The sequence below is a fragment of the Trichoderma citrinoviride genome (assembly GCF_003025115.1).
Source record: "Trichoderma citrinoviride strain TUCIM 6016 unplaced genomic scaffold BBK36scaffold_10, whole genome shotgun sequence".
Taxonomy (NCBI): Eukaryota; Fungi; Ascomycota; class Sordariomycetes; order Hypocreales; family Hypocreaceae; genus Trichoderma; species Trichoderma citrinoviride.
The window spans coordinates 621,716-644,404 of NW_020194718.1; the positions used below are offsets into that span (position 1 = coordinate 621,716).

The window sequence follows — 22,689 nt, forward strand, 5'->3', positions numbered from 1 at the left end:
CAAAGCGCATACATGAAAAAGAGATCGGTTGCCTAATACCCTCTAAGCCCACACTGTCAAACTCTCTCTCTCTCTCTCTCTCACACACACACACACACTCACACGCCCCCCTTTCAAAATCCCAGGCTCGAAATGTCCGCACTCAGCGGCTTCCCAGACATCATCTCCGCAACAACCTTGCCCGTCCCCAAGCTCAAGCTGATCCCCCACGGGCCATGTCCCGCCGCGATGAAGACGCCCCCCGAACTGCCGTCCGCACCGCCGCCGCTAAAGTCCTCCCCCAGCTTGTCCTCGGGCAGCCTCGCAATGTACGGCGTGCCCCTCTTGGTGATGGGCCTGAAGCACAGTCCCTCGCGCACAATCTCCAGGTCCTGCCCGTCGGGCGTGGCGATGAGCCGCCGCGCAATGTCCTTGAGCTTCGCGACGGACTCGTCAAACGTCACCGCCTTGACGCGGGGCTTGGGCAGCGGGATGGACGCGTGGTTGACGCCCGCGACGTAAATCACCCCGTCCGGCCGCGAGTACACCTCGGGCGAGAGCGCGTCCATGGTCGTGTACACGGAGTGGCACGTCGTCACCGCCTGGGGCGCCTTGACGACGAGCGAGTGCCCGCCCAGGCTCTCGATGGGGATGTCGATGTAGTACCGGTTCTTGAACAGGTCGTTGAAGACGTGCGGCGTCCAGCACCCCGCCGACAGCAGCACGCGGGACGCCGGAATCACCGTCTCGTCCGAGCCCTCGGGGTGGCTGACGACCACGCCCGAGAGCTTCCCGCCTTCGTCAGTCTCTATGCGCGTCGCCACCGCAGGGTTGTGAATCTGCACGCCCGCCGCCTTGACCTTTTCCAGGAGAAACTTGCAGAATCTCAGGGGATCCCTGGGGTTTTTTTAGCAGTCAACGTCAGCAAAAAAACAAAATCGGACTTTAGAAACTGGTGACATGATCATGTAAGATGTGACAGATGCAAACGTAAGTAAAAAAAAGACAAAACAACAACACTTACACAATCGCCGTGCCGCTCCCATCATCAATCACCCTCACCGAGTCGCCCTCCGTCCGCCTCAGCCACTCCGGCACCTCGCCATCCTCGTGCTCCCTCCGCGTGTCCACGACGCCGGCCCTGCTCGTGCCCTCCAGCAGCCAGTCCTCCCCCCTCTTGCCCCCCAGCAGCGGCCCGTCGGGCTCGTAGCTGACCGTCACGCTCTTGGCGTAGCCCCAGTTCTCCCTGCCGTTCTCCTGCTCGGCCAGCTTCCTGTGCTCCTCGAAGCTCAGCTCCGCCAGCGGCGTCAGCTCCGGGCGGAACCAGTCCTTGGCCAGGAAGCCGCCCGCGAAGCCCGACGCCGAGGCGAAGAGCTCGTTGGCCGAGTCGACGAGATGGATCGTGCTGCCCGGTTGGTGCTGCAGCAGGTAGTAGGCCGTCGACAGGCCGATGACACCACTGCCGAGGATGACAGTGTCAGCCATGACGTCTTTCCCACTGTGTGTTGGCTGCCGGCGGATTGAGGCTTTTCGACGTTGGAGATCCTGGGCCCCCAACAGAAGCTTCAGCTGTGGCGTATGTAAGGTAGTAGTAGCGGTACCTGGTAGGATCTGTAGATAAAGGTATCAGGTCGATGAGACGCAGAGGGAGATTCCGGTCAGTCCACCCCCCGGAACCAACCGTCTTATATCTCAACCTCCCGCGGCCTTCAGACGCTGTCCGGCTCACCGTACCGAAGCCTTGCCTTGCCTCTCCTCGATTAGTCGCCCCTCCCCCTCCCCACACCCTCCAGGGCGGCGCCGGCTCCTTGCCATCGGCTCAGGAAAAAAACCACAAGCCCCAAATATCCCTGTCTTCGCCAAAATAACTAGCCCAGTCCGCCATCTCCTCACTCGTTCTGCCCTCGGCTTGGATTGAGTAAAAGAAACGCTCCTCTTCACCCGATACCGCCTCGCAGCTGTCCCTACCCATGGCTTCCAAGGTCTTCATCGTCACCGGCGCCAGCAAGGGCCTGGGCGCAGCCGTCGTCGAGCAACTATTGGCGCAATCCCACAAAGTCGTCGTCACGGCCAGGTCCGAGGAATTGCTGCGCAAATTCAAGGACGCACATCCCGGCCAGGTGGAATACCTGGCGGGCGATATCACAAGCTCAGGGGTGAGTGAGTGCTTATTTTTAAGCCTGATTCTTTGTTTCATCTAAGTAAGGTATGTCTTGCGAAACAAGTATCGTATCTGACAAAAGGAATACGGCTAGATTGCCGAAAAGCTGGTCGACCTGGCCGTCGCCTCATTTGGAAGACTCGACGGCGTCGTCATCAACCATGGAATCCTGGAGCCGGCTAAGCTGGAATCCGCTTCCCTGGACGACATCAGGCGGGTCTACGAGATAAACTTCTTCAGCTATATTGCCATGGTAAGACGGGAAAATCTTGGCGTCTTCCCATCGGACGGCTGCTGACATGGCGTGCAGGCCAAGGCTAGTCTGAATGAGGTCAAGAAGACCAAGGGCTGCATCCTCTGGGTATCGTCAGGAGCAGCTCTCAAGCCTTACGTTGCTTGGAGCACCTATGGCTCCTCCAAGGCAGCCGTCAACTCCATCGCGTCTCATCTTGCCGTCGAAGAACCGGACATCACCAGCATCACCATAGGGCCTGGGCGGGTAGACACCGACATGCAGGCAACCCTGCGCCTCAAGGGCAAGGACACCATGGACGAGAAGCAGTACCAGAGCTTTGTCGACGCTTTCCAGCAGGGCACACTGCTGAAGCCTGAGCAGCCAGGGGGTGTCATAGCCAAGTTTGTGGCCAACCCTTTGCACGAGCTGAGCGGACAATATCTTGTGTAGGTTCGCCGTCCCGGATCGCCATGTCCATCACTAACCGCGTCTAGTTGGAACTCACCTGAGCTGGCGGCGTATCAAGCATGATTTCTGTCCTATAGCTTCGTTGCGTTAGCCGGGGGTCAAACACAAACAATGGAATAGCAATAATAGAGAAGGGAAACATTGCAGTCAGTCGAAAGATGAAAAGCTCTTAATGATCTCCACATGAAGATTCGGTATTAGCATGGAATTAAGTTTCTTCATCACGCAATGTATAATGTAGTAGACAAAAAAGAAATCGAAAGAAGCAAGTCACTGCCACCTACCTTGTGATTCAGTGCCGGCGTGTTGCCATTGTGCCAATCTCCACGGAGAGCTTTATAATCTGTCAGTCTCTGGTCGTAATTGCTGGCGACGTAGCTTCAGAAACCAAGGTCGAGTACGGCGTTGTTCAGGAGAGTGTGTCCGCAGTATGTATCTCGGAATTTGATAATACTTTACTTGGTACATCACGTTGTGCCGCGGTCTGTCGAGAGGAGCGGGTCGGTTCTTACATTTGCAAATCTCTGCTGCCAGAAGCGCTGCCTGTGAGAAGCATTGTTAGCCATGAAAGCACAGCAAACAGATTGCGGGTGGTAGAAGAGCAAGACGAAGCTCCAGTTGTAAATCAGCAAAGTGTCTATTTGGCTAAGACTGTGTCTGTCAGCAGGGGAGGCTTGTCGGACCTCCTCAGACTGGGGCGACAACATATCTCATCATAAAGGCAACTGGAGCTGCGGCGTGTCGTCTGGAGGGAGGTTCCTTACCTTGTGCTAGCGAGCGGCGATGGAAGCACACATCATGCTGACGGTGAGCAGCAAGTTCTGAGCTCAATTGGAGCTGGTGCAGAGCTGTGCTTGTCTTGCTTCTTCCCTTGCAGCGGGAGAAGAGAGAGGTGGAAGAAGGAAGAGAAGTTTTCGTCCAGCCGAAACTGGGAGCTTAATAAACACTTTTTTTTTTTTTTTTTTTTTTTTTTTTTTTTTTTTCCTTTTTCTTCTGCCAGAGCTTGTCCGCACTAAGAACTGCTCCACTTGTACTCCATACTTGGGCGACGTGCTGCGGCACGTGAACTGCCCCTCTGCAAGCCAGTCAGCGCCGCGACCTCCAGCGCGCTGCGCTGCCATTTGCTGCTGCTTTGAGGCACCGGCACGCACCACCAGCGCCAGACACCCGCCGGGCGCGTCAAAGTACCCGGTACCTGCGCCCGCCCGCCCGCTAGCCCTGGCCGTGCACCAGAACTGGCTCCAGCAGCGCTCAAGTATAACAGCAGCCGCCGCCCCACCGGCAAACCGTCTGGCCGGGAAACATTCAGAGTCCGTCCATCAACTCCCTGAGCGCCTCGGAATCGCCAGCTGTCGCATCCTCGACTCACCAAACGCACCGGAATCCTGCCCTGATCTGTATATAATATCTCCTCCATCCTCTCTCCTGTTTTACGTTCTCTTCTTTGCCCTCGTCCACGTCTTCCGCCCTCTTCTCCGGCTTGCGCAGCTTTCTGTCTGCGCTCTCCGCCGTCGCCGCATCTCACTCCCATTCCACAGTTTCAGGCAGTCGCGCGTCTAAGCCACAGCGTCGCCTGTGTCGCATCTCTGCCCAGCATGTCGGATCATGAGTTTGGCGGTATGTCTAAACTTTGCTTGATCGCTCTTTTATTTCCGCTGTTTTTTTTTTTTTTCAATTTGCTTTTGCAGAGGAAACATAGCCGTGCGTCGCTGCTTCTGCTGTCGTCGCCGTGTCTGGAGACCAATAAGACCGAGTCTCCGGCTCATTGTTTGTATCCATGAAGTCATGGCATTTTATACAAACTTCGCATCTGTGCCTTGCCGTGGCCAACAACGATGATATCCTAGTATATCTATATTCTCAGCGCATCCTACCATCCCTTTTCCCTTTTCGTTTCTTCAAATTCGTTGCCCAACTGCACGTCCATCTAAGCCCCCCCCACAATCCCAGCATCGCATCAGAGAGCTCAAGAATGTGGTCATCATTCGATGACTGGAACAAAGCAAGCAAGAGTATCTCATGCTGCGCCAACAAACATGACACCAAGAGTTTCATTGCTAATGTGATTTGTTATAGGAAGCAACGACGACCTATCGCTGCCCAAAGGTACGTTTCCTCTCTGTCTCATGGCGCAATGATATGGCACCTCGGTTCCACCCCTGGCGGCAATGTGACGCATGATTTGTCTGGACCATGAAGCTCACCGTGTAACAGCTACTGTTCAGAAGATAGTCAGCGAGATATTGCCGCCGCAGACAGGCGTCTCTTTCGCCAAGGAAGCTCGTGACCTGCTCATAGAATGCTGTGTCGAGTTTATTACCCTCATCTCATCCGAGGCCAACGAGATCTCCGAGAAGGAAGCGAAAAAGACCATCGCCTGCGATCACATCACCAAGGCGCTAGAACGCCTGGGCTTTTCTGACTACGTGCCCGCCGTGTTAGAAGCGGCGGCCGAACACAAGGAAACTCAAAAGGTTCGCGCATGTCTCCCGCCACCCCCCCATCTCCTCTCGTTTTGCAGCTCAAGGGCAGCGCTAACGTCGTCAACAGGGGCGAGAGAAAAAGGCAGACAAGTTTGCCAACAGCGGCATGTCTATGGAGGAGCTCGCTCGGCTGCAGGAAGAGCAGTTCGCTGCGGCCAGACAGCGCCACACATGATGGGATTTTTGTTTCGGTGATATTCGGAGAGAGGGCGTCACGGTGGGCATTGCTAGGCGTTTTCATACACGGTAATGAGGGTTGGTAGACAGGTCAGACTCTGATTTGGACCTTCGTTTCCCGGAGTTGGCTTCATCAAGTTCTTTTCTTTCGTTCTCGGCATCTGGGAGGGGTCGTCGTGAATCCATCTCGCCATTTAACGGGTGTCTCCTGAGGTTGAACATCTCATGACGATCCCTCCCTCGTCTTATCGATAAACCGTCCCGGCGTTTCAATGATGTAACGCTAAGGTCGCCTCTCACATGTGCGTCTCCACCAATTGGATGGTTCGCGCTCTGCCCATCTCTAAATTCTTAGCCGTGCCATCAACCCAGAAACTCCAGGCATCGGCCCATCACCACGTCCTCTCAGCGACTCTACAAACCGCGCCCGGAAAAATCCACAGTAAATCCGCCAAAATAGGTCGAAAGCACCGCAACCGCCACAAGCCTTCAGGACCTCGCGTCCCCCGCTGGCTTGCTCGCAAAATGGGCCAAGAAGAGTCGACCCCGTCCGCGGCCTATGGCCCTCCCGCCACGCTGCAGGAACGAAGCCTGGAGGCTGTCGCCGAGCACATCAAGAGCGGCAAAGCCCGGCGCATTGTCGTCATGACAGGCGCCGGCATCTCGACCGCCGCGGGCAGTAAGTCTAGCCCTTTGATCTGGTCGCTGTCGCTGTCGAATGGCAGGTCTCAACTAACGAATCGCACGACTAGTCCCCGACTTTCGATCGCCAAAGACAGGGCTGTACAGCAACTTGGCGCGCCTCAAACTCCCCTACGCAGAGGCTGTGTTCGACATTGCATACTTCCGCAACCGCCCCGAGCCCTTCTACGTGCTTGCGCAGGAGCTCTATCCCGGCAAATTCCACCCGACCATCTCCCATGCCTTCATTGCGCTTCTTGCGGAAAAGGGCCTCCTCCAGATGCTCTTCACACAAAACATTGACTGCCTCGAGCGAACGGCTGGCGTCCCCGCGGACAAGATTGTCGAAGCCCACGGCAGCTTTGCGACGCAGCGCTGCATTGAGTGCCAGGTCGAGTTCCCCGATGCCGACATGAAGGCGCATGTTCACCGAGGCGAGGTTCCTCGCTGCAAAGAGTGCAATGGCCTGGTAAAACCAGACATCACCTTCTTTGGCGAAGCCCTCCCCAGGGCCTTTTCAGAGAAGTCGCACCACACTGCCATGGCAGACCTCGTTCTCATCATTGGAACGAGCTTGACGGTATATCCCTTTGCAAGCCTTCCCGAGATGGCGCGGAAGGAAACGCCGCGCGTGCTGTTCAACATGGAAAAGGTTGGCTCGCTGGGGTCGCGAGCGGATGATGTGCTGGAGCTGGGGGCGTGCGATGACGGTATTCGAAAGCTGGCTGGTCTGTTGGGCTGGACAACCGAACTGAATGATTACTGGCGAAATCTCGTTGGAGACGAGGAGGCTGATAGGCAGCTGCGCAGCTGGACTGTTCGTGACGAGGAGATTGAGGATGAGCTGCAGAAGTTGACTGGGGACATTGAGACTGTTCTCAAGCTTGAGAAGGAGGAAGATGAAGAGGGTGAGGATGAGCAGAAGGAAGAGGAGGAGAAAGTAGAGGAGAAGGAAGCAGAGGGCGAGGTTACGCCGAGTTATGCTCCGACAGCCAAAGTTGAAGATGTCAAGGAAAATATCAAGACAGAGGACACGACTTCCGCGAAAGAAGAGACAGAAGACAAGGCCACACAGACCAGAGAAGCTCCCAAGCAAGAAGACGCCAAAGGAGAGAAACGAGAGACAGAGGACAAGGCTACACAAAGCGCAGAAAAGTCGGATCCTACACCAGAAGACAACCCCAGTTCCGGCTCATCACCGGAGACTGTCACGCAGAACGTACACGAAACCACAGGGGCAGGCGGCAAAGAGAGCGCAGAGTCAGAAAAGAAGGATGAAGAGAAGCCTCAGCAGACATGAGGCATAATAAAGAAATGACTTTCTTTTCCGTTTGTTTTTTACAATTCGTGTCATATACGCAGCGGTTGTGTCTCGCAACGAGCGGTTTCATAAGGTATACTTGGTAAGACGGCTTTGGGTTCAGACATTTGCTTTGATTACATCCTCTTACTCTACATCTGTCATAGATTTTTCCTCATACTTAGGCTCAAGTCGTATATTCATTCATTGTTCAATCTAGCCTTATATAAAAACAACTTTACATAAAAACAACACAACCATCCCCAGCTTCGCCATCTCAAACCAGGAAACCCCCCCACCCCTAAAGCCCACTGTCAATCTGCTCCGGGATATTCGTATTCGTCCACCCTCCCCACTGCCTACACGTCTCGGCGACAACATTCGGGATCCTCAGCCGCCTCACCTCGTCCGGCGCCGTCAGGAACTGCGTGAACAGGCCCGCCGACGCATGCCACGCGATGTGGCAGTGGAACGGCCACACCCCCGGGTTGCTCGCCGCGTCGAACTGCATCACCACGTACCCGCCCGCGCGCACCATGAAGACGTCGCGCCGCTGCGGGTTGGACGGCCGGACGATGGACTCGCCGTCCCATTCGCCCCAGCCTTCGTGGAGGATGTACATGTTGAAGCCGTGGAGGTGCATGGGGTGGCTTTTTTTTTCGGCGTGGAGTGTTAGTGAAACGGAGACATAAGTGTGAGATAGGGGTAATGGTGAGTAAGGGAGGGGGGTGGGTTGTTTCTTACGGAACATGAGATCTGTTGATGAGATTCACTCGGACGCTCTTTGCATCGCCGGTATTTCTCACACTCCACTGCGGTTCGAAAGTGAGGTTTCCTAGGTTACTCAGCAACAGTGTCGGACTGTTAAAGTTTCCTCGAAACGAAACCCCATCCAGCCGCCATAAGTTATGGCCTGTATCATTTTGAAACTGGTCCAGCTCCATGTCAATAGTGACATCCGGCTCCGGAAGGGGAAGCTTCATCACGGGCACCGTCAACGACAAGTCATCGTTGATACAAGTTCCCGGGTCAGGCACATCCCAGGGCGTCGACTCGGGAGTAGTCTCTGAATCTGTGTCGTCGTAGTAGATTGCCGCAAGGGCGTTTGGCTGGTTGGTAAATGAGCATCTGCTGATGTTGCTGCGCATCCAGTAGGCGTCGAGGTCGCCGTCGGCTTTGACAAGGACGTCGCTGCGTTGGCCGATGCCAAGCGTGACGACCTCGGTTTCGTAGGGCTCAACGTCGACAAAGTCGTTTGCAATGACGGTCAGTTTGTGGCCGTCAATGGAGAAGCGCTGGGTGCCGGCTGCTCCCGCGTTGATGAGCCGAAGGAGGTGCGTCTTGCCGCGCTGGAACTTGAACTTTGCGATGCCGGCGTTGCTGGTGCACGGCGTGCCGTCCGTGACTTGCGAGCAGTCGAAGACCATCTTCCCGTTGATCAAGTTGTTGTCTGAGGGGAATCTGCTCGCTCCGGGCTCGGTACTCATCGTCCGCTCCACCAGATCAAAATAATCCTCATGGTACCAGTCAGACAGCATGACGGGACCGACATCGACATCGTAGTCCTGCGACTTTGGTCCATGAACCACCAAGGGACCAAAGAGCCCGCCCGCATACTGCGCAGAGTAGTGCGAGTGATACCACGTCGTCCCATACAGCGATGCATGAAACTGATACGTGAAGCTCTTACCCGGCGCAACGGGACACTGCGTCACCGCGGGCGCCCCATCTTCCCAGGGCGTTCCCTGCTGGAGGAACCCGTGCCAGTGCAGCGCCGTGCCTTCTTCCGGCCCGGTGAGGTTGTTGTGCAGAGTCACTTGGATCGTGTCACCCCAGTTGGCCTCGATCAAGGGGCCGGGGAAAGCGCCGTTGATCAAGAGAACGTTGCGCTGGTATCCATCGGGGGCCATGACGCCCCGACTGACGGTGAATTCATAGGACCGTATGACACCCGTTTTCGGACTCGTGTCATAGTAATTGGTGCTGCAGTTGAGGTTGCTCCACGGATAGCCATTGGGGGTCGGGTTGTTGTTCAGAAAATCAGGGAGGAATGGAGAAGTCAAGACTCCCAGAAGAGAGAGGCTATGGGCATGTCAGGAACGGTTTCCTCAAACTCAAAGGGCAAGCGAGTCGCAAAACCTACCCGTTGGTTTGTTTGTGAGAAAGCTTGTGACTGGTCACAGAGCCGTCTCTTTTCGACCGTTGACGGCTATAATAAGCCCCCATGATGGCCAATGATCTTATTCGAGAACCGTGTCGAAGACAGGTCTCATATCAGACATACCCACAACAACACATTCCATCGCCTCCCCTATATATAGGCAGTCTGTGCATGCGCATACACATAGAGGACAGCTCCAAGTAATCGGCCATCGAAAATTTCCATTTACGTCTCCGGCGTCCATGATGCCCATTATGCAAGGCATCCTCGTGGTCCAGAATCCGGGAACGGCCAACACGAGTGCACCCCCCCTAGCCACGCTTAGCGGAAAACAGCATCCCCAGCTTCCAGTTCGAACAGCTATTGGTCGAGGAGATTCAGCCCACCCGTCTCGGAGGATCTCTTGCAGCACAGGATATTTGAGGCTTCTCGTATAGAACGGAAAAGGTGTCTGGTTAATATCATCGAGTGCAAGCCAAGCTGGACAGACGCATGATACTTAGACCACGGGCTGGGCCACATGGCCTGGAATATCCAATATATGCCGATCGGCAAATCGATTATTAGATCGCCGATGCTCGATTTTGATTCACATGAGACACTGCTGGTTCCGAAAAGAGATCAAGGCAGCTCGAAGAGGAAGCACCTGTCCATAGTTTTTACGTGTTTCGGACGCCAAGTTGTGCGTAGACCATACCTGTTGCCGAGATCCCGCATAGGGGTTGCTCATGCAGTAGTAGCTGTAACCAGAGGATCATTCCCAGCAACCAAGAAGGGGGGCTTCATGGTAGCACAGTAGGCAATGCCTCAGCCGCCACTTGGCAGCCTTAACGCAGCATGAGCCCAGAAAGTTTCGGCTCTATATCCATTGTCAGCAGATTCTGGACAGAATCGACAGGTATCTGGCAGTGTTACACATAACACGAGGCAGGGCGAAGGACCGTCGACAAAGTGTTCGACAGCCAATGACCTTGGCTCACTGCCCCAAGACAGGCGGCGTGAGAGTCATGCATGAAGGCGTATTTCAACAGAGTAACCAATCAAGTATTGGAGCTCTTATTAGCGAACTCGACGAGCTTTCAGCTCCGAACAAGCCCATGACCATCTCGTTGCCACATCCATCCATCTCACGGAGAGTAGTGGTATCACCTAGGAAATACGAAAGTATTTCGTAATGCCACAACGACACCAACATCATGCGAGCAGCCAGAATGTTGGGTCCAAGTAAGGGAATTTTTGAGATGAGTTGTTACACGAACTGCTCATTCTTTCCGAAGTTGGACGAGGCTGGAGAGCAACATCTGGCAAGCGTCCTGCCTTCACTCTTTTCGACGGGCGCGAATTGGCATCGGGTTGATTTCCCCAAGTTCCACTGCATCCCGTTTGAGTCGCAGATCATTCGGTCAGGCATTCGCCCCATATCGGGGACCGGATTCCAGACGGTGAATGGGAATTATATGGCTCCTCCCTTGGGGAAAAGTGCGGCTGCAATTCCCAAGGCTTGCAGAAGGAGGGTAGCATCGCCAGTTGTTGAGATCCCATTCGAAGGGTGCAATGCGGCCCCCAGAGGTAATCCTTTCTGTGCTTCTGTCGTACAGAAGCGGCTGATAACGTGATAATTGACATATATCGGACAGACGGTGAATGAGGTGGTGTCGCCCATCCGCCTCATAGGACGATAGAAAACACGTGATTCGTATTGTTCGAGAAGTAATTACATCGACAGTTCGAGACATCATCAGGACTCGTTTGCTGCAAGACTGAGTGACTCACGGCTTGAGCAGTGAGGTGGATCAAGCCCTGGTCGAGTGTCGAGCTCACGTTCTGCAGTGATCAGGGCACAGGCGAGATATGACAGACGGATACAGAGAGAAGACAGTGATAGATAGCTTTTTTCGTAGCAATGAAAATTTGAGCATTTGGTGCTCTTGCATACCTGCTAGAAACGACATGATGGTGATTCCACCGCTGCGCACAAATCTGGGATCTAGACGCCCAGTCACACAGGTAGATAATTTACAAGACATGAATCGCATCGGTATTCGATCGTAAATGTCGGTTGGTTTGTTCTTATTTTACAAGGCAGTCAACTCGTGCCACCGGAACGTGCATACTGCGGCTGGCGATCGGCGCTCGGTGTAGTTTCGTCATTCGTTATTTTGTATCTTCATTCGTCTCGCTTCCATGCGGGATTCGCTCTCAGGACTATCGGCCGTCGCTGCGCTCGCATGTACAGCTCGTGGAGCTTGGGGTCGGCATCTGAGCGGATGACGCTGCCAACTCCCATGAAGAAGCTACGGCGACACCGTCAGCATCATGTCAAGATAGAGAAGCTTCAGGCTAAACAAACCCAAAAGTTGCGCCAGATGCGCCCATGTACTGGCCCAGAGTCCGCATAATGCCCTGCTGTCCAGCACCATATCGGAAGATGTTAACAGTGCCTACCAAGGTGTCAGCTAATCAGCCCATGGCCGAAGGGCGAGTCCTTCCAATGGCCTACCAAAGATAAATCCCATAATCACACCGACAGCTGAAGAGACGTCAGTTTAAGCCCAACCCGAAACACGGCTGCTGGAAGAGCCCTTACATCCGCCCATCATTGCGCCCATCTTGACTGTCGACTATTGTTAGCGAAATTGCAGCCCCTCACAATGGTACGATTCCGTACGTTTGTCAAACGTGGACGGGGCCTGCTGGCCACCGTGGTGAATCGGCGCAACAGGAGGCATCGTGAACAGCCGGATTCAGTGCAGTACGCAGAAGCGTTGGAGGTTAAATTTGCCTTTGCCTTTCTCAAGGTCCAAGTGTAAGTGCTTCGGACAGGCTCCATGCCTTGCTCCGATGGGCGAGGCCGCTCGGGATGTGATTGGCTGCGGCGCGGCTCCGGCGGCAACGGCAAAAGGTTGATGCGGCGCATTCTGACTATCGCTAGCGCCCCTCACAGTGCATATCCAGCAGCAGCCCGCAAGCGAGGCACTGTCATGATGCATCACGTGAAGCCAGGTCATGAGCCGATTCAGGGCCCCATACGGCCCATTTGGACGGACGGGTCTCGTTGAGATGGGGAGAGCAATCGCCTGGGACGCCCGATCAGCGTCTGCAAAAGTGCTCGCGAAGCATGTCAGAGCCCGTCTCGAGCCCGCGTTGTGGCAGCCGGGCGCCCAGACACTGACAGACACTGAGACAGCGGCCAGACGGCGTGCACTGTATCGTTTGGCCCCCCAGCTTTCGACGCCGCCTAGCCCAGCGCTTAGCGGTGCTAGCAGCGACAGGACAAGATCCCCCAAGCAACACCTCGAAGCAAGCACAGCCCGAGCTTCACCAGGCTCGCCAGCGACCGTGTGGAATCGCCCAGGATTGCGAGCTTCCATCATTTCACGGTATGTTTCACATCTGAGCCCAGCGCCCTTGAGCCGGTCCGGGGCCAGGGGGCTCGACCCCAGCCTCGCTTGGTCGTGCCATGCCATCCCCCAATTGGTGCTCGACAAAGGAGCCACATCACATCAACACTCTGCTGACGATTCTGTGTACGGCAGCACGCTGACCACGATCCGAGTCCGAGCAGTTTCTGCGTCTCTTCTCCCGATCGCAAGCGATAGACCCGTTTGACATCGACGCCGCATCGAGAGCAATTTCGATTTCTTTCTGTGTTTCGATTGCCGCACGCGTGGCCTTGTTTTCCTTTTCCTCGTTTCCTTCCCTCAGCGGGCGGTGGTGGTTGGCGACTTGCAAACGCCCTTGGGTGTGTGTACCCACGCGTTTTATCGACATCGGCCGACTGCCTGCTGTTAGCGACGGGAATTCTGCGCTTGACAGAGTTCCTTCCACGGCTTCTCTTCCCATCCAGCAGGGCAAAGCACCCCCAACGAAGCCTTACCCATGACTGCCGTCGCGAATCCTCCAACCTTTCCGCAAATTTCCCGGCCGCCATGGGCTACTATTAACGGCAACAACCAGATGAACTCAGAGGATGTCAGAGGCATGTTCATGAACCGCAAGAGTATTTCGCGAACCAACTCGTCCTCGTCCATCGCCTCCAACGCCTCCAATACGACTGTTGCGACGAATGGCTCCCACTCCAATGCCACATCGCTGTCATCAGCTTCGGATCTGAGCCAGTGGTCGAATGGCAGCGCAAACAGAAAGAGGCCCCAACCAAAGAACCCTTGGCCCGCTGGTAACAAAGGAGACGCGCAGTCACAGGACTTTTCGAGGCCTCCCCAAGGACGGCCCAACGGCATGATGCCACACGTCACCATGCAGCAAGGCGGACCGGGACAGCCTCAGCTGGGACCCCAGGGCATGATGCGCCCCATGGGGCCCAACGAGCAGCAGTTCCCTCCCGGCCAGCCCATGCTCTATCTGCTGTCCCTGAACGGCACCTTTGAGCGCAAGACAATTGCCGTGCCCTTTGCGCCCGATTCCATACGGATCGGCCGACAGACGAACCAGAAGACGGTGCCGACTGCTACGAATGGCTTCTTTGATAGTAAAGTGCTATCACGGCAGCATGCGGAAATCTTCGCAGAGCGAAATGGAAAAATCTACATTCGAGACGTCAAGTCGTCCAACGGCACCTTTGTCAACGGCACGCGACTGTCCCAGGAGAACCGCGAGTCTGAGCCTCACGAACTCCAGACTGCCGACCATCTCGAGCTCGGCATTGATATCGTCAGCGAAGATCAGAAAACGGTAGTACACCACAAGGTGGCCGCGAAAATTGAGCACGCGGGCTTCTTGAATACGACAAACAACGTTTTGGATATGAACTTTGGAGACCTCGACCCTGCCAACAACGCCATGATGATCCCCGCCGGAGTGCAGATGCGAGGCCGCGCTGGAAGCAACATGTCCATGGGCAACAATGGCCGCATGATGGTTAACGGCGGTACCATGAATGGCCATATGAACGGCATGGCGCAGCAACGTCCCTTTTTCCTGACGCCCATTGCTACAGATCAGATCTTGAAGCGTCTTGCTGTGAGCACTACCCTCAGTCCCCTATTTCTCATTTCATTGTTCCCCTTTGCATCCACTGACACCTTCGTTAGAATGAAATGAGGAGCGCCAAACTCCAGGCTCAAGATTTGAACCGCACGAGCCAGTTCATTAACACTCTCTTATCCAAAGACGACCTCAAGGATGTCGAGAAGCTCGAAGCCTCTGAACCGCCGAAACCCCAGACCATGGTAAACGGCAACCTTTCCTTCCGATCAGATCCAAAGGCGCGCTTCTCCGATCCTCCTGCACCACCGCCCCAGCAACCTCTTCCCGAGAAGCCAGATGTGCCGTCTCTCAAGCGAGGTTTGTCGGACAGACCCAAGTTGGACTCGGCAACCTCGTCCCCGATTCGTCAGGAAAACCTGAGCCAAATCATCCAGCTTACTGAAGCACTCAATAATGCGAAGCGAGATATTGATACCCAGACGGCGCGTATGCGAGAGTTGGAATTGATGCTTCAGAAGGAGCGGGAAGCGCGCGAGTTGGCGGAAGAGCTGGCCCGGCGACTCGAAGAATCGGCGAACAATGTCCAGGTTAATGGCGTACAATCACACGAAAAGCACGAGGAAGCCCATGAACCAACACAGGAGGCGGCTCACGATGCAGACGAAACGGAGACCGTGCTGCCGGAGACGGAGGAGATACCCCAGGCGGACAAGGTGGCGCAGGAGACTGCGGCAGCATTACAATCTCGCATCGACACCATGGATGAGCAGATGCGGGAGCTGAGGATGCAGATGGAGCAGTGGAAGGCCCGGTGCGAGACTGCCGAAGCGGAGCGCGACTCGGGCAGGAAGACGCTCGAGGAGATGGTCATTCAGCTGCGGGAGGAGGAGGCCAAGCGTGTTGCGGCCGAGGCGCGACGACGATCTCGCTCCAGGGCCCTCCGCACGGAACGAGACGAAGCAGCAGAAAAGGCCACCACTGCTGCCGCTCCCGTTCCTGAAGTCGCCCAGCTGGCGCCTAAGCAGGAGAGATCTGCTACGACCTCCGAGGAAGACTCGGCAGACGCCCCTACTCTGTCGAGGGCCAATACGATCACGCCTCAAGCCTCACCGAGAGGAGGCCCTCTGGCCAGCCAACACCTTCGCGCTGGCATCCCATACGCCTCGATGATCGGCGTGGTTCTTCTCGGCATGGGGCTAATGGCATACATGAATGGATGGCAGTCATCGCCGCCTCAGGCTGCCGAATGATGAACATCGAGTCTATACAAGCGTTCTATTTGCATTCATACTTTACGATGCAGGTTTTCTTACTTTATTCACCAATGCTTGCCCTTGGGCATCACCGCATAGCACACGATATCAACACTTTATCTGTGTCCAACGATGACGAGAAAAATGGAGGCGATCATGAGCAGCAAACAGCACACTCTAAAAGAATTGGTCTTTGTCTTTTACTTCTTTTCTTTTTCCTGTGTTTCATTTGTGGTATTATAGGGCTGAGCATTTTGCTTCTGTACCAACGACGACACTTTGATTTCCTTTTTTGTCCTCCACCATACCTTCCTTCCATTGCGAAGATTTCTTTTTACCTCTTTTGTGTCAGACGGAGATGGGCTGTGTAAACGCATGGATTTTGGAGATTTTGATGTTGTCCGTGAGGAACTGCAATACGTTTGAGGGGACAGGGTCGATGTGGAACGAGAGAAAGCGAGTTAGTCAACTTGTCAGCAAAGAGGCACACGATGCTTCCTTATTTACTTCTTTTCTTTGCCAGATTTTGGTTGCATAGTATGCGGTTGAAATGGGGGGCCTAATAGCAGAATTTACCGTTGCCTTGGTGTTGGCTTTGAGCCTTGTATGAACGAACAATGCAGACCTACAACACGGATGCATTAACGAAGAGATGATTCAGATGTTACGACGGTTCTCGGTTCTATGTAAGTTAGTCATTTCGAACAGAATGGCAATGTTATTTTGATAGCTGCTACTACCTAGTTGTGGAGGTGGTGAGGGATACACTCTTTCCTACCTACTGTCTATCGAGTTCATTATGGTGTCTCTGCTCTTGCTATATCTTATCTCGATTTGATTCCGTCTGAACTGTACAACTACAGTAGAAGCTACAGGTACAAGCAAACCATTGGCTCTCGACAGTAGCGATTCTTGTAGCTACGGGTAGCTGCATGTCGGCGAGCGGGAAGCGGCCCCACCAAAATCCGGGACCATGGGAAAAGCATCGGACCGAGCAGCCACCATCATGCGATGCTTCGCAACTTGGCTGTTGACACTGACGTTGCCATGTTCGCTGTGATGCGGCGCGCCGATTCATGAACGCATACGAAGTGCTCTCTATACCGTTACTTTGAGCTGCAGTCGCTTCAACGAACCGGTCCTTGGGAGAACATCCGACACGGACAGTCGAGAGACGGAATCAAGAGAGAAAGCACCCGCGTGATCGACCGAGGGGATAGCTACTGAGACTCCGAGCAAACGCAATCACAATCACAATCATAGTCACAGCCACAAGTCACAGTCGCAGTCACGATGCCGACGTTCCAGAACAAGACATTCCGCTCGTCGGCCGACGCCAACAAACTCGGCATGCGATACCGAGCCCTCATGGCCAAGCACCCGTTCCTGACCTTCGGGCTGCCCTTCATCGCCGTCATCGTCGCCGGCTCATTCGTCCTCACACCCGCCACGGCGATCCGATACGAGAAGCACGACCGCAAGGTGCGCCAGCTGACCAAGGAGGAGGAGCTGAATGTGAGGAGGGCGGCACGCAAGGTGGACATGAAGGAGGAATACTATGTGAGTCTTTCCTTCTAGTACTCATACCCCGTTTACACCATCGTGTCTATGACAGGGAGGCGTGGAATATGCAAGGGTGCAAACCAGAGGAAGATGGCAATGGGGCTTTCTGAGGAGCTTGGAGGCTGACGCAGTATGCTTGCAGAGACTTGCCGGGAGGGACCTGGACAATTGGGAGCAGAAGCGGGTTGAGAGGCTGCCCGGCGAGAGCGACGGAATATTGTAAAGAAAAAAACGACTGGCTGAGACAAGTTGCTGCTTTCTGCATCGGATGATTGGATTGCGTGATTTTTCCTGTTGTTCTCCCAAGGCGAGACACGGGATTGCGAGGAGACGGAACATGCGGTGCAACGCCATTTGCTGGAACCGCTACACGAAAACGAAATTGCCATTACACACGAAGTTTTCGGGACGGATGAGGGAGAAGGGAAGGAAAGGAAAACAAACAAACAAAGGGTGGCCGGGAGCCTCCGTCGATTGATTGGGTACCGGGAGGCTGGGTTGCCGGAGTTCAGCTGAAGCCTTCTTTCTTGGCATCATTTACCATCTCTACTCTATGCTTTCTTTTTGCTTCCGGGCTGCCTCCGCTCTCAGCCCTACTCTTATTACGCCACAATATCTTGGACGCTCTTACCACCTGTCGTGGTAAACGATAGGGGAAAAAAGGTCGTTTCTATCAACACAGGATGGCTGTTGACAGATACTCGCCAAGGACGAGTTCTAGTGTCAGCAGTCGCCGACTACCATCACTAGCACATCGCTTTCTTTCCCTCTCAAGCAGACTACGGGCGGCTCCGGACTTGACGGCGACTCGGATGGGCTGCGAGGGGGCCAGATATTTCCCGACAGACAGACACCTGTCACATGAACCGCGGTGTTGGTAACTGTCTTCTCATGCGCGAACCCCCTTACGGCGTGGAACGGAACAATATCTTGTACGCCCTACATCCCAGACGCCCGAAGGACATCGGACTCTTGTCAAATGAGGTCGCAAAGCCGGGAGCCTCATACAGAGCAACACACACGCGATCAAGGCCCTCGGGACGTTCAGCCTAATGCATGCAGGGGCGCCTCTGGTCCTGCAAAGGGGAAACCCCGAAGTATGCAACTTTGTTTCCGTCATCGACTTGGCTGAATCTTTCAATAGGAAGGGGGGGTGCATGTACGAATAGTCTAGAACTCGGGACAAAAAATCCAGTGGTACGATTATATAGCCAGGGGTAATTCAATTATCGGAAGCAGAAGAAGAACCGGGTGTCGTCCTTTGTGTCACACAGCTTCTTGTTTAAAAACAGGCATATACTAACACAAACTTGTGTCTTATAGTGTGACACGTCAATCCAGGCTCTGTCGGGGCAGGCCTGTCAGTCGGGATGGGTGAACTTAAGGAGATATATCCGCACATGCACACCACTTTGTTTGCATTTGCGGGCGCCGACTTTGAAGAGGTCAACTCCCGTACTAATCCCAGCCCGGACAAGTATCACACACACAGATATATGTAGTGCCGCACATACGAAGGATAGAGAGACGGGCATGTATTGGCTGACAGGGACGGGAAAAAGAACCCAGGGTCCTTTGTTCCTTTCTTCGGGAAGAGCGAAGTTGGGCGTTGCCTTGTTGGTGCCTTTCTTTCTGCTGACCATGGAATAATGCAGGGGAAGAACGCCGTGCCGTGCCGTCAAGGGTGGAGGGGATGCGGGAATGTTTGTGTGTTGTGTAGGAGTGTGAGTGATGGGTGATTTGTATTCTTTTCTTAGAAGACTGGGTAGATGCTGGTAAGAAATGATGGCTTGATTTTTTCTCTCTTAGAATTGGGATCGGGATTGTTGGGTGATTGAGAGATGGGGATGGCTGTGAGTGAGTGTCAGGCAGCAAGGTAGGTATACAGCCACTTATACCATGAAGTTGAGAATGCATCATCTACTGTACGAGCATTGCTCCATACATTTGTCCATACATCCATTCATACAAATACTGAGCGTGAAAGAAACCAAGCGAAAAAAAAAATCACACAAAAGGACTGAATACATACATGTTCGACAATGTTACCAGGGAACCAAAGTCCCAAAGCCCCCCCTGGCGAGAAGTAAGCGAAGCGAGACGAATCACGCGCGAGCCCAAGCTGTCGGGTTGTCTCTCCCTTCGCAGCCTGCATGCACCCTGTATAACCTGCAATGTAACCCGTAAGCTGCCTGTCTGTATGTACGTATGCACTCCACAGAATCAATTGACACATGAGGGCGCAGGGTTTGCAGCAATTTGCTTATTTCGGTAGAGAATTCCACCTTTGTAGGAATTGACTTTCTTTTCTTCTGATACTCATCACATATTATTCAGTGCCTTTGTGCGAGGGTGAGGGTGAAATAAGGGTTGTACGCGTACATACTTTAGGTAACTTGGAGTTGAGGCTTGTTTTGATTGGGATTATTTATCCGTTCGGGCTTCAAGGTAATACACACACACTGAATAGATATTCCATGTTCGAGTGAGGGGGAGGAATAGGAGGGTCGACGGGATGTTGTGGCTGGCTGAGCAAGGGTGAACCAAACAACGTGGAATCCCACTGCTATTTGAGACCATCTTTAGAAGACCTGTGTAGTTGAGATTATCCAAGGTACAGCACAGGTAGACCAACTCACATCTCATCTGTTACTGGACAGTACCTAATCAAAGGGTACCTTAGGTAGAAACCGCTAGTCATAATGGCTTTTGATACAATCAGCTCCCCGAGAGTCGAAAGGAACTGCTCACTTCACTCTATCACCCAAATACCATACCAGTATTACCTGAGCTCCTCTCTCTCTTAATTCAAGAGTTACCATGAATTCGTGTTACTATGTGCTTGTGCTACCTCGATCAAACAGCCAGTGTCCATACCATCAGCCTCACTCGACTGCGTTATGAGCCCAGCGCTTACATACATCCCAGGCAATCCAAGCCAAAACGCCACAAAACAGGTATTTGCAATTCCCAGTCCCCCAAATTGCCGTACGATCTACACTTACACCCATACAGATAACACAAATTACAAATTCCGTTTCTCGACTAACGGGGACTGTTCAGGGTAAGGCACGAGTATCATCAGCCCGTCATCGTGCCCACGACTACCCTGGTACCTCTAATCAAATCAAATAGTTGACAAGATGACTCCGAACCCAAGTTTCTTTGGATTGAATCTTTACATCTGTATCAGATGATAGATTATCTCGTCAGCAACCTTACCATAAAACGCAGCTCGCATCACCATGCAGCATGTCACTCGTAAATGTGCGGAGAAGCCTGTAGTAGTTGCTCCAGGGTATCTATCATACCAGAAGCATGTCCATGTTGGGACCCTAGTCGATGGGATAATCAAGGCCCGGAGGACACGAGTGCTTGACTTCGGAGGCAATTATAGAAAGAGCAAGGTCCCGGGGTCCTCGGCTGTTAGGATGCGGCATCTATTTTTGCCTCTGAATCCCGTCCCTGGTGGTCTAGTGGCAGTTGGTAAGACTTCAGTATAGTTCAAACCACCTCTAGATGGCTTATAATTGTCCACCCAAGAGCCGATGCAAAGGCAGTCGTATCATTGGAGTTTGGGCATGCCACTGCACTGGGCCAAGTTCGACGTGAGCCAACACATATAGAATCTGCCCATCACCCTTCTTAACCATCAACACGCGTCCTGTCATTTCGAAAAAGGGCCCTGATCTGCTCCTTGATCTGTCATCAGCAATGAGCGGCACAACGGTATGTAAGCGTCTCAACCCTGCGCCTAGTGCCCTCAACCAGAGCACAAAGAGTACTAGCTCCCAACGGGACGATTGCGGCACGCTTTGCGGGCGCTCATTCGGCTTCGGGAGAACCAGGCAAACAGGGCAGACAAAGTCTCACAGACTTGTGGAGCATCGCGACAGCCGGGCGGTGGGACAAGAGTTGCTGGCCGCGGGAGCAGCGGCTCAAGCCCTCACAGGCGCTCCTTTCGATATCATGCCGGCGCTGGCGTGGGATCATCTCGACAGCGCGGATCCGTTTGAGCCTTGTGGCCCCCCTGATAAGACGCTCCGCACGTGGAGAGATACATATTCCTCGTCTGTTTGTTTCGCACCCCGTCAGCAGTAGAGAAGCGGAGGCAAAGAACCAAAGCTGCGGTTGCTGCGGATAGCGGAGTTGACGCCTGACAGACTGCGCAGGTTGCTTACCATGGTCCTGGAAGCGACGGGAGGGATCACGGCCGTGTAACACAGGGAGAAGAATGTTAGCGCGGCCAAAAGTCGTGGTGACTGTGTAGATTAGTCTGTATTACTTCCCGTGCCAGAAGTGCAGAAGCTGTGTGATGACGGGACCGTGGACTTGGATTTCGCCCCAACAGCAGCAAGGGACAGCATGTCAATAAGCCCAACTTGGGCCATGAGAGCACATACAAGAAGTACGTACATCATTGTTTGAGGAGAGACGCAAGGGTCGCAATGGCCATGGGGGCTGGGCACGGAGCGCGGAGCAGACTACGACGGGCAAATGACCAAGTGATCAAGTGACGAGTCCGACAATGTGGGAGCGACGTGGGTAGCAGTCCCAAAGTCCCGTGAGCTTGGAATTCTGCGTGTGTCCATAGACCTGGCGACCGCGCTGTCGGATCTTGCGACTTCGACATGGAACCCTGCGTGAATGTGACGAGAATTGACTGGCAACCGCTAGAGGCAGCCGACTCGTCTTGGTGCTGTTGCCGACGGCTTGGCCCGGCAAAACAAAAGTACGAGCACGAATGCTTTTCGGTGGTGGTGGTTACCATTTGCAGGCATGTGTGCGAGCATTCATACTGCATCCCGCAGGAAGGGTTCAGTCTTGTTAGGCGTGGCTTTCGTGATGAGCGCCGCGCGTATGATAATCCCGACAGAGGTCGGCGATATTGGCCAGTACGGCGCACAAGGTGCTCCGTCCTCATAACAGTGGCCGTCGCGCTCGCATGTACCTTATGTCTGAAAGGCTGCAGACTCGTCGTCGAGTTTGAGCCCGGATCCTGGATCCTGTCAAGCCTGTCAAGCACCCAGAAATGACACGGCGCTGTCATGCGACGCAACCAGGCTGCGGCTCGCAGCGTCACGGCAATCGGCCATGCATGCATGTTGGGTTGCCTGCAGCTCTAGCCTGCGCCGTACCTGCAGCCGTCGTCCTTGTGACCACACACATGCATATGCTAGCAGCAGTACATAGGAGGTAGGTAGCACTCCCTTCGAGATGGATGCACCACCAAGCTCGAGAGCTTTGCACGACCTACATCAGGCAAGGCGGCGGGGGGGGC

At 54.1% G+C, this 22,689-nt stretch overlaps 8 protein-coding genes across 8 annotated transcripts; 5 read left to right on the forward strand and 3 right to left on the reverse strand.

Moving 5' to 3' along the window:
- Positions 1-106: 106 nt before the first annotated feature.
- BBK36DRAFT_1177104 (FAD dependent oxidoreductase) lies at positions 107-1,465 on the reverse strand (the record flags this gene model as incomplete). Its single annotated transcript, XM_024896045.1, has 2 exons — positions 107-876; positions 1,004-1,465. Coding segments are annotated over 2 exons (1,225 nt in total), but the record flags the coding sequence as incomplete, so codon positions are not given.
- Positions 1,466-1,941: 476 nt separating this feature from the next.
- Positions 1,942-2,906, forward strand: BBK36DRAFT_141021 (NAD(P)-binding protein; the record flags this gene model as incomplete). The annotated part of the gene is made up of 4 exons (XM_024897479.1): positions 1,942-2,135; positions 2,235-2,393; positions 2,451-2,821; positions 2,870-2,906. Exons 1-4 carry the CDS (start codon positions 1,950-1,952, stop codon positions 2,904-2,906), a joined length of 753 nt encoding a protein of 250 aa, XP_024748003.1. The 5' UTR covers positions 1,942-1,949.
- A 1,532-nt stretch (positions 2,907-4,438) lies between these two features.
- BBK36DRAFT_1160845 (histone-fold-containing protein) lies at positions 4,439-5,501 on the forward strand (the record flags this gene model as incomplete). Its single annotated transcript, XM_024894322.1, has 4 exons — positions 4,439-4,460; positions 4,920-4,949; positions 5,058-5,317; positions 5,394-5,501. 4 exons carry the CDS (start codon positions 4,439-4,441, stop codon positions 5,499-5,501), a joined length of 420 nt encoding a protein of 139 aa, XP_024748004.1.
- A 451-nt stretch (positions 5,502-5,952) lies between these two features.
- BBK36DRAFT_141027 (NAD-dependent deacetylase sirtuin-2) lies at positions 5,953-7,484 on the forward strand (the record flags this gene model as incomplete). Its single annotated transcript, XM_024897480.1, has 3 exons — positions 5,953-6,182; positions 6,256-7,092; positions 7,336-7,484. Exons 1-3 carry the CDS (start codon positions 6,029-6,031, stop codon positions 7,482-7,484), a joined length of 1,140 nt encoding a protein of 379 aa, XP_024748005.1. The 5' UTR covers positions 5,953-6,028.
- Positions 7,485-7,785: 301 nt separating this feature from the next.
- On the reverse strand, positions 7,786-9,710 carry BBK36DRAFT_1122839 (multicopper oxidase; the record flags this gene model as incomplete). Its single annotated transcript, XM_024890985.1, has 3 exons — positions 7,786-8,134; positions 8,229-9,566; positions 9,628-9,710. 3 exons carry the CDS (start codon positions 9,708-9,710, stop codon positions 7,786-7,788), a joined length of 1,770 nt encoding a protein of 589 aa, XP_024748006.1.
- A 2,102-nt stretch (positions 9,711-11,812) lies between these two features.
- Positions 11,813-12,392, reverse strand: BBK36DRAFT_141034 (hypothetical protein; the record flags this gene model as incomplete). Its single annotated transcript, XM_024897481.1, has 5 exons — positions 12,314-12,392; positions 12,233-12,259; positions 12,146-12,175; positions 11,996-12,086; positions 11,813-11,939 (listed from the first exon to the last, which is right to left on the reverse strand). Exons 1-5 carry the CDS (start codon positions 12,372-12,374, stop codon positions 11,813-11,815), a joined length of 336 nt encoding a protein of 111 aa, XP_024748007.1. The 5' UTR covers positions 12,375-12,392.
- Positions 12,393-13,524: 1,132 nt separating this feature from the next.
- BBK36DRAFT_1123287 (hypothetical protein) lies at positions 13,525-15,842 on the forward strand (the record flags this gene model as incomplete). Its single annotated transcript, XM_024891037.1, has 2 exons — positions 13,525-14,625; positions 14,697-15,842. 2 exons carry the CDS (start codon positions 13,525-13,527, stop codon positions 15,840-15,842), a joined length of 2,247 nt encoding a protein of 748 aa, XP_024748008.1.
- Positions 15,843-17,138: 1,296 nt separating this feature from the next.
- Positions 17,139-17,631, forward strand: BBK36DRAFT_1164477 (hypothetical protein; the record flags this gene model as incomplete). Its single annotated transcript, XM_024894650.1, has 2 exons — positions 17,139-17,405; positions 17,551-17,631. 2 exons carry the CDS (start codon positions 17,139-17,141, stop codon positions 17,629-17,631), a joined length of 348 nt encoding a protein of 115 aa, XP_024748009.1.
- Positions 17,632-22,689: the final 5,058 nt, after the last annotated feature.